This window comes from Stegastes partitus, unplaced genomic scaffold (assembly GCF_000690725.1).
Source record: "Stegastes partitus isolate 25-593 unplaced genomic scaffold, Stegastes_partitus-1.0.2 Scaffold867, whole genome shotgun sequence".
Classification (NCBI taxonomy): Eukaryota; Metazoa; Chordata; class Actinopteri; family Pomacentridae; genus Stegastes; species Stegastes partitus.
In genome coordinates this window covers 148182-165991 of record NW_007578598.1, presented here as the reverse complement: position 1 = coordinate 165991, position 17810 = coordinate 148182, and the positions used below count along the sequence as shown (strand labels likewise).

Sequence of the window (17810 nt, the reverse complement as noted above, 5' to 3'; positions counted from 1 at the left end):
TAGTAGGACTTTTTTTTTTTCTTTTTCCAGATAATGTTGAAAACACTAGCAGTTACTCGCTACATCCACACTGACTGTTGCTGAAACATTACTCTGAGATCTACAGTTAAAGTGTTTTTAGTGTAAAGTGACATGGCTACACAGAGGAATCTCATCAGCCCCAAATCTTCAAAATCTCCATCTGACATGTAGCAGCAGAGTAGACGTACAAAAGTAGGAACAGAAATTTAATATGAGTAAGTTTGTGGGTTTTTTTAATACTCTATATGGACTTCACTTAACATTAACATCTCTAATTGGCTAAATCAGATGTGAAGGACATTTTTAAACAAACAGTTCCAGGAACTAAAGCTCGCTGGGTGTTTCCACTGCAGGAACGTCATTGGTTTTAAACAGCAGAAAGTAGCCGACATACATAAATACCAGGGACCGCTTTGATTGTTTCATAGTGGAATTTCTGCACAATCCAGTATAAATATATTCACTCTGCACCACCTGGTAAAGAGTGAGGGAGTTCAGACTCAGCTTTACTAACCCGTCAGAACATAGAAGGATTTACAACTAAAAAAGGTGAATGTGAGAAAAAAAAAAACCTGGCATGTTTCTGGTAAAAAATAAAGACATAAATATTTAATTGTGTTCATGATTTTTGGTGTCAACATAAATAAAAGAGAACATACTAATTAGATCATCTGTTGTGGAGATTTCAGTCTCCCCTTCCTTCACTTTTACATCCAACTTAATTATTGGTGTTGTTTCCTTCCCCCGTCATCACTTTTTAATTTGTTTTCAGTCTTTTTTGACTTAACGTCTGGGTTTTTAGATGCAGTGGAAACCCAAACAGGAATGAGTCAAATGAACACAAGTTAACAACAGTCTCTAAACTATAAAACTCCCAGCAGAGTGTCTACTATTGAATTTAATCTTTAAACATCAAAGTCTAATTCAGCTAAATGTGAAACACAAACAGGACTTTAGTTCCCAGTTTAGCTCCTGTAGTTCCTGAAGCTGTTCAGTCAAAAATGGCCACAAGTCCTCAGACAGAGCACAGAACAAGCCCGTTACTGTTACATGCTGTGTTGTGATGAGCTTAGTTAACAACATTGAACATTATTTAGACTAACCCAGTAAACTCTGTAATGACTTGAGGTTTCCATCCGGCTGATTTCTGCGTCCGTTCGTCTACGCTGTTGTAACGGTGGGTTTGGGATCAGGATCTCTGGGTGTCACTCTCAGTGTGGATGGAGGTGAAGCGAAGCAGCGTCGATACCTCCTCTCAGACCTCCGTTTTGTTGGCGGCGTCGCTGCGAGTGATGATCTTGTAGACGCTCTCTCTGAAGTTGCTGTCGGAGGTCAGCCTTCGAGCCGTCTCCCTCAGCTCCTCCATGCTGCCGCCGTCAGCGTTGGCCACCGCGAACGACTTGGAGTGTTTCACTGCAGAGAGCCAGAGGAACGAGGAGAACACACTCAAACATAGTGAATCATTTAACAAGTAGAAATGACAACAAGATGAGGCAACGTGTTGCTTTGTCTCTGTTTTGATCAGTGCTGAGTGAGTGTCAGCATTTTGGACTCTTGGTTGGGCAACAAAAAATGAAAAACAAATCTCCAGCTGCAGCTCCAAAGGCAACAGATTTATTTTGTGCTGTTTCAATCTGTAGTCCTATATTCCCAAAAAGATCATCAATATTCTGATAAAGCAGCTACAGCAAGGCTTTGACTACCACTACTATTATAGAGCCTATGACTGTGTAAAAAAATAACTGTCGATAACAGTGCCAGATAAAAACCTTGAAAAATGGCAAAATACTGTAGCCTTAAAAAATAAAAAAAAAATTAAAAAAAAGACACAGTGTAGCTGTATGGTCACATACTGCAAAAGAAGAAATGACTTTATGTAAAAATACATCATCATTTTGATGTGGACATTATGCACAATTTTGGATTTTAAAAAAATGTCAGCAAGTAATTTAATATTTTTCGGTGTGATTTCAATCTGTAAAATAACAGTAAATTGTTAAAGACACTGGTGTACAACCACATTCAATAGTCCAGCTTCTAATATCAAAATTGCAACTTGTGGTAAAACCAGCTACTGTAACTGGTAGAGGACATGTAGGAGAGTCTGAAGTCAACTGGGTCTTGGTCTAATGACACCAAAATTTTAACTATTGTGTTCCCCATCAAGCTCGATGCTACATTTGGCCAACACCAAACACTGCACATCATCACAAACACACCACTGTGCAGCATGGTGGTGGCAGCATCATGACAATGATGATGATTGAGACCTGTCCACACAAGCTCAGTGCTGCAATTGAGGCCAAAGGTTGCATCGACTAAACACTGAGTTGAAGGGGGGGAATACTTTGGATTTTGAACTTTTTATTAATTGGCATTACTTTGTAGAAATCAGTTTTCTGTTGATGTGAAAGAGTCTTTATTTGTGAACTCTTGTGAAAAAAGCCAAGTTAAATTGACCATGATTCAATGTTGAAAAGCAGTAAAAGGGGAAAACTTCCAAGTAGAATACTTTCTATTAGGCCTGCACGTCTACAGATTTAGATCTCCACAAAGCTCAAAGTGGACTTTTCCTTTGTTTAGAATCAAACCAATACTATCAGTTGATAATATTGCTAACCCTGCTATTACTTTTTGTACCTAAAAGTTACAATAATGTTAATAATCCAACAAACATCTGAAGAATTTAACGCAGTAAAATGATTAAAATGTAAACGTAGCCTTTGGATTTAATCATGAAACATGTTGTCGGTGTGTGTTGTGTTGACCATTGTGTGTTGTGTTGACCATTGTGTGTTACGTGATGCTCAGACTCACACCAGTGGCGTCTGGAGGCCCTCCTCTGGATTCGACAGCTCTTGATTCTGCGTGCAGCAGCTTTGTGAAGATACACAGCGTTCTTCATTATCGCCGGCAGCTTCGCCTCGATCTCGGCTGCACAGATACACTCCTCAAAGAACTCTGGATAAAACACACACACAGATAGACGTCATATATACTCAGATACATATCATTTATATACGTCTGCTGAAAATAAAAAAAGCCTGTCATGGGAATAACAGCGCTGACAGTTGTGCTGCGTTCAGGTGCTGTGGGAGTGAAGATAATGATGACGGCTGCCAACTCTCTTGAGCTGCTGTTAGTAGAAAATGTTTACTATATATAAATACTACTAATGGCCACGATACACAATGAATTTAACTTAAACAAAGTGAACACTGAGCAGACATTGCAGACCTGGACGTGACAAAGTATTGTGCCACTTCAATACAGCACTTTATCTATTAAACGTCTGCAATTTATGACACTAAGACAATAGATTTAAGCTGATGTTTGCAAATGATCGGTTGATTTTTAGCAGCAAGGCAAATGTATTGGTGCTTTTAGAAAAATGTGACTTTTCCAGTCAGAGTTACGTCTCATTGTTGACACTCAGTTGACAGATTAGTTCTCATTGAAAGTTTGGAAACAACAAAAATAATATTTGGGGCAGTGATGGTCTGAAATTATGAATGGAGAGAGAAACTTCTTTAAAAAGTACGTTGCTTCCTACGTATGTCTAGGATTTATTTTATTTTTTTTTTTTAAATCTGTTGTTTTTTTCCTTATTTGCCTTAAAAATCTGCTGGTTCTCATTTATTTAAAATCTTATGCGAAGACTTTACTGACAAGCTGTTTACTTGCTGTCATTCATCAGTGAGTGTAAATGCAGGGTGTGGAACAGAGGAGAGCCCGTCTTAATGAGGCCTTTTTCATCTTACTTTTGGAAACCAAAAAATGAAATAATTGTCTTCAACATAATTATAATCAGCAATCAAGAGAACTACTAGTGTTACTGAAATAAACAGCATTCATCTCTCCTCAATGCTCTCTAAACCTCTGTAATGTTGAAATATGCACAGCAGCAGCTACTTTTCTTCTGTTTTCTTATTATTCATAGTTTTATTGATAGTAATAATTAAAACTACATCAGTTGTTTCATGTGTTTGATGTCCTATCTGTCATTTAAGCAACAAACTACTACGTCAGTATTAAAAGTTTGTCTTGACTCACTCACATGTATATAAAGATAATAAATGGTCATATTAATCTGATTCTAAATTAAAGAAGACAGATCTCATTTATCGCTGCACCTACTAGATCTCTCACTAGAACATGTGCAGAAATCCTTCATCCTGACTGAGACTGTTTCTGCTGCTGAAAACCAAACATGTGCCACATTTATCCATGAATCCGGCCTTTCTGCTGTCAGTGAACTACAGCGACCAGCCAACCAGCATCAGGAGGTGAACTCACTCCTCAGCTGAGTCACGTCTCCCTTCATCTTCTCGTCTCTCTCTTTGCTTCGCTCCACTGAGTTCAGGCCTTTCTCCAGGTTCAGCAGAGCCTCCTCGGCCTCCTTCAGCCTTTTCTCCAGCTCCACCCGAGACTCGATCTCCGCCTGCAGCACCCAGGAAAGTTTGTTTAAGACCCGGATTAGATCGACATACCGTAAAGAAAACACTCAGGAGGCAGAAAGCAGAATGAATGTAACGTGTCTATAAAAAAACTGTTGTATGTTTAATCTAAGACTGTTGAATTTAAACAGAATAAAGACTGATGGTTGTTAGCTGAAGTCATCACTTTACATGGGCCTGAACTGTAAAAAAAAATAGGTAAAATAAATGGTATTTACATTCAGTGTCATTGTGCACACGCTGTAAAAAAAAATACTATTTGTAAAAATACAGATTTACTAGTTATTATTTGTAATTTAACAAAAAACGGGGAAAAAAATAAGTTTAAAATGATTTAACCCATTTTTCAATCCTTGATATACCTCATTTTTATTTAAATTAATTGCAAAAATCTGTAAAAAGGCATTTTTTGCTACTTTAAATACATAAAACAGTGTAATTCTATGGTTGAATGTTGGGGGGAAAAATGTAAAAATCAACTTGAGTTACTGACATAAATTGAATTTCAATCTCATAACGTGAATTTGAATCATATAAAAGTTGAAACTGTGTTCCAATGTTCATTCATTCATTTATTCATTTATTTATTTATTTAGTTAGTTAGTTAGTTAGTTAGTTAGTTAGTTAGTCTGCTCTCCTGTTTACCTGAAAACTTTCTGATACTGTAAAAGTTTTTCCTGCACATTTCCTTTTTCACAGATTTCTGACCAACTCCAAGCTTTTGGGTTGCAGATAAATGTGGTCAGAATCATCAGAATCACAACTCCTTATATTTAAACAGCAGACTGGACATGAATATATGTATTTATTATATATAAACAAGGGAAATGTATCTGAATAATATATGCACAGAAATATACATGAGTCGTTCCAAACAGAGTAAAGTTATGAAGTGATATTAGTGCAGGTGAGGTAGATGAGGACAGTGTGTCTGAGTCTAGATTCATCCTCATCAAACACATTTAACTTAATTAGAGTTTGGGGATTTTGTGTTTTTCATCTTTTGACTTTTCATCACCCCTGGCAACAAAACTCAATGTAAAAAAAACCCTCAACAACCAAAGTGTGTGCGCTGATTCATGCGGTGACCTCTTGAAGGTGTTCGGCTGCTGTGGCTGCAGGCCGACAGCAGCTGAGTCACTCCGTTACCTTCAGCTCGGCTTCGGTCTGCTGTTTGTCCACAGTGAGCTGAGAGAGCGACTGCTGCAGCGTCCGAGCCTCAGACGAGTAGTACTCTCTCTCCTGCTGCAGGACCGAAGCTCGCTGCTCGTTCTGCCTCAGCCTGGACCACACAGACACCAAAAACAGAGCACAAAACACATCAGAACAGTAAAACAAATGTACATATTCCTGCCCTATTTATGCAGCTGTCCTGACATTTGAACATTGTTGAAGAACCGTGAGATTAAAGTGACGGTTCTTTGTTGCAGACAAAACATTTGGGGGTTTTCAGACTTCACAGTCAGCGATGCTTCCGTGAGTTTCCTCTTCGCTCCGGGCTGCAGAGATCGAGGTCACGCTGTGCTGGCTGAGCTCGACAGGAGACACATGAATGCACAGCGACACGCACCTGCAAAGTCATTGCAATGACAAAGAAGTAGACAACTGTATTTTAAAGGCAGCATGTAGCAACTGTTAAAGGAATAGCTGCAGATCAGAGGAAAGAAGATTTTTTCTTCCTTTACACACAGTGATTTATAATTTATTTTAAATCAAAACGATGGTTTTTGAGATTTACAGGCTAGCTGTTTCCACTGTTTCCAAAACTAATGCTAAGCTAAGCTAATCAGATATGTGAGTGTTGATTGTTTTACATTTATATCTCCACCAGAAAGCAAATATGTCCATCCTTCCATTGTCTATGCACAGCTTAATCCTCACTAGGGTCATGGGGGGCTGGAGTCTATCCCAGCTGACTCAGGGTGAAGACAGGGGACACCCTGGACAGGTCACCAGTCTATCACAGGGCTACACTTAGAGACAGACAACCAAGAACACTCACATTCACACCTACGGACAATTTAGAATCACTAATTAACCTCAACATGTTTTTGGACTGTGTGGGAGGAAGCTGGAGAACCCGGAGAGAACCCACGCTGCACGGGGAGAACATGGAGACTCCACGCAGATCGCGGGTGTCCTCACTGGGACGCGAACCGGCGACCTTCTAGCTTCGAGGTGCTAACCACTGAGCCACCTTGCAGCCGAAGCATATATGTGCATTTTAACATGTGTCGACCTTTTCCTTTCAGATTAATTTTATCCTAAATTAGTATTTGACTGAATACCTGATGGGTTTTTTATTTTTTATATTTTATGGGTTCTTCCATCTTAAATCATCAGAGTCCTTCTGCTTGACCATCTGTGGTTTGCTTGAGGCTTTTTATCATAAACGAATGACATTTAAATCTGTACTTTCCAAGACAGTTTTTTTAACAAACTGTCCTTCGACCCACTTTTAACGATTAAAAATAAACATTTTTTCTCACCATGACTTTGATCCAGAATCGACTTTATTAAGCAAGGAGGTCAAATAATCTTTTTCTATCAATGTGTGAAAAACCTGCAAAAAGTGGGTCGATTTTTATCTTTAAAATTATTCTCTATATCAACATGATAATTCTGCCTGTTCATGATGTTCTCTCCAAACGACGCCTCGTCTGAGGACTGAGACGAGGAGAATGAAGGCCGAGGTTGTTGGTGGCGTTCGGAGCTGAACATTAGTGCTGCACAGTCGATAACAGCTGCCTGTAATATCCCACTTACTGCTGCCGATCGATGAGCTGGTTGTTTCAGGATCAATACACATTTCCACTAGTAGTTACGTCCTCTGTGCCATTAGCATAGAGGTTCCCTGGAAAGACCGGAGAGGCTGATTTACAGTCGCAAATACAGTCGAAAATGCAGAGTAACTCCTCAGAGGTTGGAGAATGATCTGTTTTTAGTTGTACGCAAAAGATCATTTCTCATATTTAAACCAACACACACACTCATGTGGCCTCATTCTAGATATTATAATTGCGTTTTAATAGAAATGCTATCAGACGGAATACATATTTTCTGTAGCTCTTCTACTTGATACGGACATTAAGTATTTTAATAATCCTCTTTAAAATACCCAATATGTGCCAAGAGCAAGCTGTCCTTAAAAACCAAGTGACTGAGCAAGAAAGAAACTCTTGAGAGAGACCACCAGGACACCTATGACTCCCTCTGAAGGAGTCAGAGCAGCTGAGACAGGAGAAACTGTGGTAGAGTGGCAAAGAGAAAGTCACCGCTGGAAAAATCTCACGTTAAATCTCGACTAGAGTTCTCCAGAAGGCTTGTTGGAGACTCTGAAGTCTGGATTAGCTGCTGTGCTGATACAGTCGTACCTCTTGCTGCCAGAGGAGACGGTCACCGGGACATTGTGGAGGTTCAGCTGGTGAAGGAAACCACGACAGACTTCTGTGATGCTTAATGACTCGTATGTTTGAGGTCAACTGGAACCGACTAGGACAGCATCTATATATTCCAGTGACATATATAACACAGCTGCCGGAACACATGTCTGTCGACTAAATCCAGACGAACGACTGCTGGGCTCAGTCTGTGTTATTAATGAATCAATTATTGACTGATGAGGCTGTGTGACGGCGAACACAAACAAAGCATCGGGTTGGGTTTGTGTCGATACCGATCAGTTAAAAAGTGCCGTCCCTGTCTTTACAATGGAAACCAGACGCCCCTGATCCCAACAGAACACCGGCCTCCTCCTGCTGATGGGTTTATCAGACGATTCCAATCAGCTAAAAGAGATTTTTTTCTTCCTTCGAGGAACCCTGTGCCCTGTTAGAGGATGTGAGAATAAACACATGACCAGCTGCCAGTACTCCCAGTCTGGTTGGTCTCCGAGCCGTTACTCACTTGTCCTCAGCCAGCTCCTTCTCCTTCAGCAGGACCTTCATCTGCTCCTCGATGTGTCGCAGGTCCTGCAGCAGGTCGACGTCCTGGAGCTCCTCGCCGTCGTCCCTCGGAGCCGAGTTCTCCTCGTCCTGAGCCTCCTTCTCCTCCGGATCCTTCACGCCGAGCAGCTCCAGAGTTCGCTGCTTCTCCTGAGAGAGCTCCTGAAGGAGAGAAAACAGGAAAGAGTCACATCACAGTGACTCCTGTTCATCTATAAAGTCTCTGCTGCTGAGGATGATAAACTAGCATCACTGTCAGTTTGACCTTCTACTTTTCTACTCTTGTCCTACATTAGCTTAGTTTTTATTTTCAGTAACGTATCATCCTTGTTGTTTTTCTCTCATTTCTGATGTTAGTGTCATTTTGTTTCTTGAGGAACATCTGGCAAAATAAACATTTGACATTGAACACAGCATTTTATCTTATCTTAATGTAATAATAGCTGGTGTTCAGTTTATGACTTTAACAAGGAGATGAGTTCAAACCTCACCTCGAGGTCCACTTAAAGGGGACACAGCTGAAAGTTCAGGAACAAACTTGCATGTAAGTAGACTTTGAGTGAACGTTAGGAAGCTTTAAATACTTTACCCTGATGACAAATTCATTTTTTCACGCATTCTTTTCAGCCAAAATCAACATTTATGACTGAATGAGAGATTGACAGTGAACACATTTCATAGCTATTCTGTATTCATGAATACAGTGTGAGTTCAGTTTTAAATGTATAGGAAAGGTTTATGCTTAAATCAGTTAGATACCATATAACACTAAAGTGAAAGTCATATTTGAGATTAATCTTAACTCTGAGGCAGAAACATCTTTCTATTAAATAGTTTTTTTTTTTTTTTAATTTGATGTACTTATATATTTTCTTCAAACCTAAATGTCTTAACAAGGGTCAGATGATAAGATCAGTATCACACTTGGGTCATGAACAGATTAATATTTGTCCTGAAAATGAGATTTTCTCTATTCTGGGAGCAGAAGCACTTTATCCTGAGTAACTGACTTGTTCTAACTTGTTTGACTTGTGAACTGACCTTTTTGTTTTAACTGTCTATGAGTCTATGAACAGCTTTACTAAATTCAGACTTTATTTCCTCTCATGATGCGTACACAAAGATTCGTGTATCAGAACAAACAAGGCACAGATCGGTGGCAAACTGATGGAAAAGCCTGAATGCTGGACCCCTGCAGTGAGGACATCTGTCATCCTCCTCCAGCATCTTGGATTTCAGAAAAACATCTCAGACAGCACTTTCCACAGTCTTTTGGAAATAGAGTTCCACAGACTTGGAAAATCAATCCAGAGCTGCATTAAAGAAGCTTTAATGAGAAACTTTATGTTGATTTTTCCTTTAGTTTGTCGCCCGTGTGTTTGAGCTGTTTCTGCTGAGCTTCATATTCACCAGACGGACATGAGAGTGGTATCGATCTAACGAGAGTATTTCCTAAAATGTCAAACCGGTGCTCTACTGTAACATTTGACTCGTGTTCTGAGTGTGATCCCTCCACGGGGAGCTTCATCGATCTCACATTAGCAGGGTAATTGAACCTCAAGGCCCTGTTACGCAACTTATTGCATCAGCAGCTGTAAGATCGAGTCCTTTGTAGCTCATCGATAACTCGACGTGTGTCACTGATCCACACAAAGATGTTTCAACAGAGTCGAGTGTTGTTGTTTTTTCTTTTAAATACCTCGATGGATTTCTGCAGCGTCACAGTTAAGCTGCTCAGCTCTTCCTTCTCACGTTCGACACCTTTCAGGGACTGAGCGGTGCCGTCCAGGTCTCTGCCGTCAACAAAAAAAACACAAACCACATGAGTCTCGTACAGCATCGTCAGCGGCGTTAACAGAAAACGGCAGCGTGTCCTTACAGTTTGATCTGCTCCTGCTCCGCCTTCAGCTCCAGAACCACCTCCTCGAACTTCATCTTCTCGTCCTCCAGGACCTGGTTCAGGCGCTCCAGCTCCTGAGACGAACACAAAGGGAGCATTTCAGCGCAGATTAAAAAACCTGAATAAGTGAATAACATACCAGCTGAGCACTCAACTAGTTCTCATATAGTTCTGAATATCTCCAGCTGTATATAAAGCGCCTTATTACAAAACTTATCCATCACACAAACAACTCTGAATATGTAAGAATCACAGCAAAGTCCATATACTATATTATTATAATTTAAACTGGCACTTCGACAAAATGATTTAAACAAATCTCCAAATTCTGGGTTTGTTATTAAATCCAGTGTCCACAAACATAACTAAGTCTCACCTCTCTCTGCGCCCTCTGATGACTGAGCTCCTCGGTTTCTTCCATCAGTTTATCTGGAAGGATAAATAAAAGATTTCCCATGACCTGCCTCCTCCTTAAACCCGTGAAGAGCTCATTTGTTCTCATGTTTACCCAGATATTCCTGCTTCTCCTTGGCCAGCTGCAGCCCCTGAGCCTCCAGACTCTCGATCATGGCCTCCCCCAGCTGGGCGTTCCTCCACGTTCTGACGGATTATCAGTAAAATTACAACCTCTAAACACTTTGATAAAGGTGTAGCTGACAGATAGAGTTCATTTCATATAAAGAAGAAGTCCTTTGCTTTTAAAATCTCAATAAAGCTGCTACAATCACATGAAGAATGGGCTGTAACTGTTGTTTCTGCACATTTCAAAAGACAGTTTTCCTCACACTTTGCCCGACTCCTGGATCATCTCCATCCACTGGACCTGCTCCTCCTCAGACTCAGCAGCCAGAACTATGGTGCCCTGGGGGACGACACACAGTAGTTTACATCAGCGTTTTGTCAATAAGGGCTTCAGGCTGTAAAACAAACAGTGAGTTTCCATCTTTGGGTTGCAGAGGCTGTAAAAACTGATGACTGTGTGTCTCTGTGCAGTTCAGGTGAATCTGTGAGGCTAATTTCTGACATCTTTACACCTTTAAGAGCCCAATTAAAGCTTAAATAATGTCACTGTGTCTCTGCAGGACTGTTCCTTCAATTATTACGATTGTTTATGCATAAATGTGTAGCTGCATATTGTCCGTCTGCCCAAATCTACCTTCAAAATTAAACGTTTAATGACTATAATTAAGACTAGTTTAGAGTGTGAAGTACATTTGATTAGTTGTTTGGTCTATAAAATGATAGAAAACTGTGAAAAATGTCAATCAGAGTTTCTCAAAGCCCAAATGATGTCTTCAAAGGTAATATTTTGTCCACAACCCAGATATATTCACTTTACTGTCATAGAGGAGGAAAAAAACGAGAAAATTCAAGAAGCAGAAATCAGAGAATTTGAAAGTTTCTTCTTAAAAAAACAACTCAAACCAGGTTCATTGATAATCAGAACAGTCGACAATTAATTTAAAAGTTAATAAACAACTGAATGATTGATTAAAGCAGCTCTAAATGGGTTAATTAGCCAGCACAGACTCATTATCAACATTCATGTCATTACTGTGAACTTCGAACTTTGGTCACTTTTTTTTTTTTTTTAAAGACTTATTTTTGGCCTTTTCCAGCTTTATTGACAGCGACAGTGAAAGACAGACAGAGAAACGTGGGGGAATGACATGCAGCAAATGAGCCGCTGGGTGGAATCGAACCCGGGCCATTGCGTCGGGGACTATAGCCCCTGTACATAGGTCACCTGCCCATGTACCCACTGAGCTATCCAGGCACTGAACTTCAGTCACTTTTAGCTCTGAGTTTGTTCTCCACCAGCACCATGGGGAAATATCAGGGTTTTTAGTCTCTAAATGCTTCAAAGCAGGAACCACCACAAGCTAAAGTTAAAGTTGGCATTAAAGAAACACAATAGCTAGTTGTGATCATAGTCTATTTATATAAAAAATTAATGGACGTCACCCATTGGTTTGTGAACAACTGTACTGAAGCACCGATTTACTGACTATTTTCTATCTCTAGTCTATTCTACTCTATTTTAATCTAAACAGGACCATAATTTACAGAATGCACACCATGTTGTATTGAAGAAGACTTGAAACCAGCAATCGAGACCATAAAATCATTAAGAAACTGTTTACTGAGGTAACAAATCAAGCAAGAAAGAGACATTTTCTAATCATTTCTACACAATTAGACTTATTTTTGTGACCAGAGGAGTCGCCACCTGCTGGCTGGTAGACAGAATGCAACTTTACAGCATTTAGAAGAATAGAATAGAATAGAATAGAATAGAATAGAATAGAATAGAACTTTATTGATCCCTTTGGTGGAAACCTCAGGGAAATTGCTGAATTTCCACATTTGCATCACTTTTCAGACTCCAAGGCTGCATCCATCTTTGTATATATTCTCTGGGTAGCCAATTCAAGCAATAACAAGCCAATTAAAGTGCTAACTCTGTAGATTTATCTCCTTTTGTGGCCTTTTTTTACATATGTTTTCATGTTATAGCTGCTTCAGACTTCTCTAAATCTAATAAATGATGAGATACAGTTTCCTGTGCGTGAGCGACAGGATCATGTTCTTACAGTAAAGTCTTCCAGGTTGATCACGATAGCGAAAGGCATCCCCATGTCCTCGTTCGACGACACCACACATCCTCCCAAAGGAATGACTCCCTGAGACATGAGCAAAATGTGATCAGTCACCTTCTAGTTATAGCAGCAAATTATAGCACAAGTTTGTTTTATGGCACTTTGTTTGATAATAAAAAGGTGCATAAAGCATGAAAACAAGCACAAATCCTCCAGCTTTCTGCTCTGTTTTCTTACACGTCATCAGAGAAGGTGCAGTAGCTCACCTTTGGGTGGATGTTGAAGTACCTGTTGGTCTCGAAGCTTCTCTTCTCGCTTTCTGCATAGTAGAGCAAGAAGCTGTCTTTGATGATGAAGAATCTTTGAACCGAGGAAGACAAAGAGAGCAGCAGTGAGTCAGTCCTGTGGAGCTGAAAGGAACCGACGACTGCAGATGTTCTCAAAACATAACTGATGGGCTGTTTCCTATTTCAGCGAGTTCAGCACAGTCCACTGTTTTATTCTATCATGAAAAATGTGAACATTCCTGCTCTTGTCACATTTTTACTCACTGTGGGATCATTTTTTCACTGCAATATAAAATCCTGCACCTCTATGGAAACAACACAACCATGACTAGACGTAAAGAGAACTCAGAAATGTCTTTTGTGCTTTATGACACAGCAATAATACTATAAATCAATAAAAAAAGAAAAAAAAAACTGTCAAATTTCTGTGATTATTTATTATTTAAAAATGTAAAAACCCTGGGATCAACATGTACAACATTTTTTTAAAGTCCCTAAAAGTGTTACCAACACCAGCGATAAAGGCAGCCTTACAAACTATAAATATTTCACTACTTACACTTTTAATTCTTCATACTTGTCTCCTATCTGCTCTGTGTGAACACTGCCTGCAGTTCAGCCGCAAAGTTCCTGAATTTTTGCCACGTGACTTTTGGTCAGAGCTGAGTCACTAAGGGCTTCATGATTGTGCTGAGAATTGCAAATTTATTTATTTTATTTATTTATTTATTTATTTATTTACAGAATCTAATAAGAGCAAACTATTTATTTTTGGTGATTTTTTTTTTAGTGAGACATGTAGAAAAAAGTGTTTTTGATGAAAATATCTTGATTTTAAGTTTGAATTGGTTCATGTTTCTGATGGAACGAGAAGCCAAGTGACAGCTAACTAGTTCTAACAAGTTTTGACAGCTTCTGGGTCTGACAACTGATGTAATTTTGGCTATTTATTTTTTTATTATTATTAGGACAACATGCCCTTCAAATGTGCCTACTGGTTTCAGAGGGTTAAAAAAAAAAAATCTTAAAAATATCAAAAACACACAAAAAGACAACAGATTGCTAATGAAAGTACAAAACCTCACACCTAAAATCATCACATTTTGCAATTCTGCTTCAAAAACTTAAAGTATTCATGGATTGTCAAAATTGATGTAGATTTTCTGGGGGATTAATCATAGGTTCTGGTTCGGGTGCATGATTTATCAAACTGTATTAAAAGTCTGTGACAACTTTAAAATCTGAAGCTTTTCTCAGTAAGATAAAATACTCAACAAAAGGTTTGTTTTTGGCGAATTTTTAGAAGACGTAATATTGATTAAATATCACAATTTTTTTTTTAAAGTTATATGTTTGGCCTTTATTGGATAGTGTTATTAAGAGAGACAGGAAAGTAGGGGAGAAGACATGTGGGAAAGGGTCATGAGCGGGATTCGAACTCATGACCTCCACATTGGGACTGTAGCCCTACATGTGGGACACCAGCTCAACCAGGTGAGCTATAGTGGAGCCCCTAAACATCACAGTTTTAAGCTTAGATCTGGTTCCCAACTGAACTGCACGTCACAGGACGATCGTAACTGAATAATCTTTCTGTTTTTAACAGTTTCTGGCTGATAAATGCTGTAGTTTTAGCGATGCTTTTGAGGAAGACATGCCTTCAAACTCACTTAGTTTTGGGGTTCAGAGGGTTAAAGGGTTGTTGTACATTTCTAGTGTTTCATGTATAATCTGCATCCTCCTGTTCATCTTTACGGTTGCAGCATTGTATCAAATGGTGATATTTCGGTCACTTTTTGTATAATTTTACACGCATTTTCCAAAATGGATGCAGAAATATTTGGCATCGTTTGAGGAAATCAAGTCTTCTGCCTTTGAACAGCTTTCCTCTGACCCACTGTTGGAGCTAAAGAGCTCCAATAACAAGTGACCAATACAGTTCATCCTCCTAAAGAGCTGCTGTATCGTTTAAACTTGTGCATTAATCCAAATATTAAAGCAATTTTCCTGCACACCACAGGTCTGATCCCAGCATGCAGAGGTGGATGATCCTTGTTTTCAAATTTGTTGACACTAAGTAAAGGTAGTTTGTGCTAAATGTATAACATTTATTGAGACTGTTTCACCAGTGCAAATATAATGAGCATTCTGCAGGAGTCTACCTTGCACTTTCTGTCCACCTGAGAGCTCAGACAAGACTATTTTTCTATTTTGTTTTAATATACAGCTCATATCTTCAATATTAACAACCAATAAAACCAGTTTTATTTGAAATATTGTTCTGGTCTCAGAAATCCATATTGGTCTCTGCTAACCAAAGGTCTATAAAACAAAAAGATCTGTAACTAAGAGGTGTTGAACTAAAAGTCACAATCAAAATGTGAGCTGTCAGCGCCACTGATGATGCAAACTGGATGGACAGAGCGTCTTCTTGATGACTGGATGGAGGCTGATTGCATAATTGAATCATTAAATCAACTCGAAAACTAAGATATCAGCAGAGACAACAAAATTAGAAAATTACTGATTTAAAACTTAAATGAGTGGTGATCTCATTTCAGAATTGGAGCTGCAAAAGCTGGAATGTTCTGACTTTTAGTTCTTAGTTAGAGGACATCCTACATTTCCCACAATGCACCCTAAAAGTTGAAAGTTTAAAAAGGCTCCTGACTGCTTTCACATTTAAAGTCTCCACATTTCCGCGCTCTGGATTGCAGAATTATATCAAACAAGTGCCTCTTTTCAATTAAGCTGGTAAAAAAAAAAACTGAGCTCAACGTTTCTCTGTTTGGCGCACGAACCCAAACGAGGAACAGAACCAAAGTGTGACGACCTTCGTGACACAAGCAAATGTGAGAGGCTGCAAAGAGAGAGAGAGAGAGAGAGAGAGAGCGCTGCAAATGGACTCTTTGGATGCGCCGTGTATTGTCGTTTTAACTGTTATGTAAACTAAGAGCATTATCGTGACATAAGGTACCAATCCAGGCATTTTAACCAAACATACACTCCGACCAGGACGCACAGATGTGGACGTGGGCATCCTGTTGTTATGTAAAGCAATCCTGTAACGCACAACATGTCAACATACACTCAGCACAGATTACAAGATTTAGCAATTAGGAACTTAAAGCGCTCGTATGAATCATTTCCTGTCATTTGTGATATTCTAAAGGCCTGCAGATGTTTTCAGCTGCAGCCGTAAGTAGGATAATGATGTTTTATAGCCGTAATATCAGATAAACAGTCAATTACAGCACATATTTACTATCAGGTTTGTCTCTGACACCTGTTTTTTTCCATATTTTGTTGCTGTTAAACTGCATAAAGGCATCTTTTTTAAGGTGAATCTTTGTCCAAAATAAACCATCCGCAAGTTTTGTAGTTGGTTTTATATGCAGGAAAAAGCTCAAATTTTACCAACAAGTCTGCAGACGTAACTCCTATAATGATAATTTATGGCTGTAATATGATTTAAATAGTCAATAACAGCATATATTAACTTTTTAGGTTACTCTTTGATACTTGTTGGGAGAAAAATGCACCGTTTTCTCCACATTTTGTTGCTTTCAATCTGCAAAAAGGCAAGTTTTACAAGGCTCAACAAAAAGAGGATTTCTCCTACAACAAACCTGCTTCATAGAGTCCATCCACAAGCTTTTCTGTTGGTTTTATACGCAGCAAAAAAAGGCAGAGTTTTACCCTCCAGACTGCAGCCACAAGTAGTACAATGATATTTTATAGCTGTAATATCAAATAAATAGTCAGTTACGGAAGATAGTTACTTTTTATGGTTAGATTTTTGATACTTGCTGGGAGAAAAATGTATTTTTTTTTCACAATAATGTACATTTTGTTGCTTTCAAATTGCAAAAAGGCAACTTCAAAGATAAACCTGATTTTCTAGAGTCCATCCACAAGCTTTTCAGTTGGTAGTAAAAGGGTAGAAATGTACCCCCTAAGTCTGCAGCCGTAAGTAGTATAATGATATTTTATAGCTGTAATATCAAATAATGGTCAATTACAGCAGATATTTATTGTTAGGTTAGTCTTTGTTGCTTTCAAACTTCAAGCTTTCAAACAAAAATGTTTCTTCTAAGATTAAGCTGCTTTTCAGCATCCATCAACAAGCTTTTCAGTTGGTTTTATAAGCTTTAAAAAGGCTGAAACTCTAACAGAATAATCCCCATTTTGTTCTGTTTGAACAGCAAAAAAGCAACTTTTTTTAAAGACTGCACAAAAAGGTGATTTCTTCTAACATGAACCTGCTTTTTAAAGTCCATCCACAAGCTCTGAAGTTGTTTTTTAAGCAGCGCAAAGCCAGAATTTTACCCCCAGTTTTTAGGTAAAAACCACTAAAGTCTGACCTGACCCTCACCTGCGGGACCACTTGGCCGACGGCCGTCCGAAGGGCCTCTTCCACAGCACGCCGTGGAGCTGCACCTTGGTGCTGATGTCCAGAACCTCAGAGTCCGACTGCTCCATGGACGACCAGGGCGAGAACAGAGAGTTTCTGGATGAGGACGAGAACATCCTCTCCGGCTTCCCTCGCCCTGAGAGGAGGGGCGAATTTTACCAACAAAAAAAAACAAAGAATCAATAAC

The 17810-nt window shown here is 39.2% G+C and overlaps 1 protein-coding gene across 1 annotated transcript; it reads right to left on the bottom strand.

Moving 5' to 3' along the window:
• Positions 1 to 1276: 1276 nt before the first annotated feature.
• On the bottom strand, positions 1277 to 17739 carry plekhd1 (pleckstrin homology domain containing, family D (with coiled-coil domains) member 1). Its single transcript, XM_008293264.1, has 13 exons — positions 17585 to 17739; positions 13189 to 13282; positions 12917 to 13006; positions 11108 to 11184; positions 10831 to 10922; positions 10699 to 10751; positions 10302 to 10396; positions 10122 to 10215; positions 8385 to 8584; positions 5628 to 5760; positions 4318 to 4462; positions 2839 to 2982; positions 1277 to 1434 (listed from the first exon to the last, which is right to left on the bottom strand). The coding sequence occupies exons 1-13, from the start codon at positions 17737 to 17739 to the stop codon at positions 1277 to 1279; spliced, it is 1530 nt and encodes a 509-aa protein (XP_008291486.1).
• Positions 17740 to 17810: the final 71 nt, after the last annotated feature.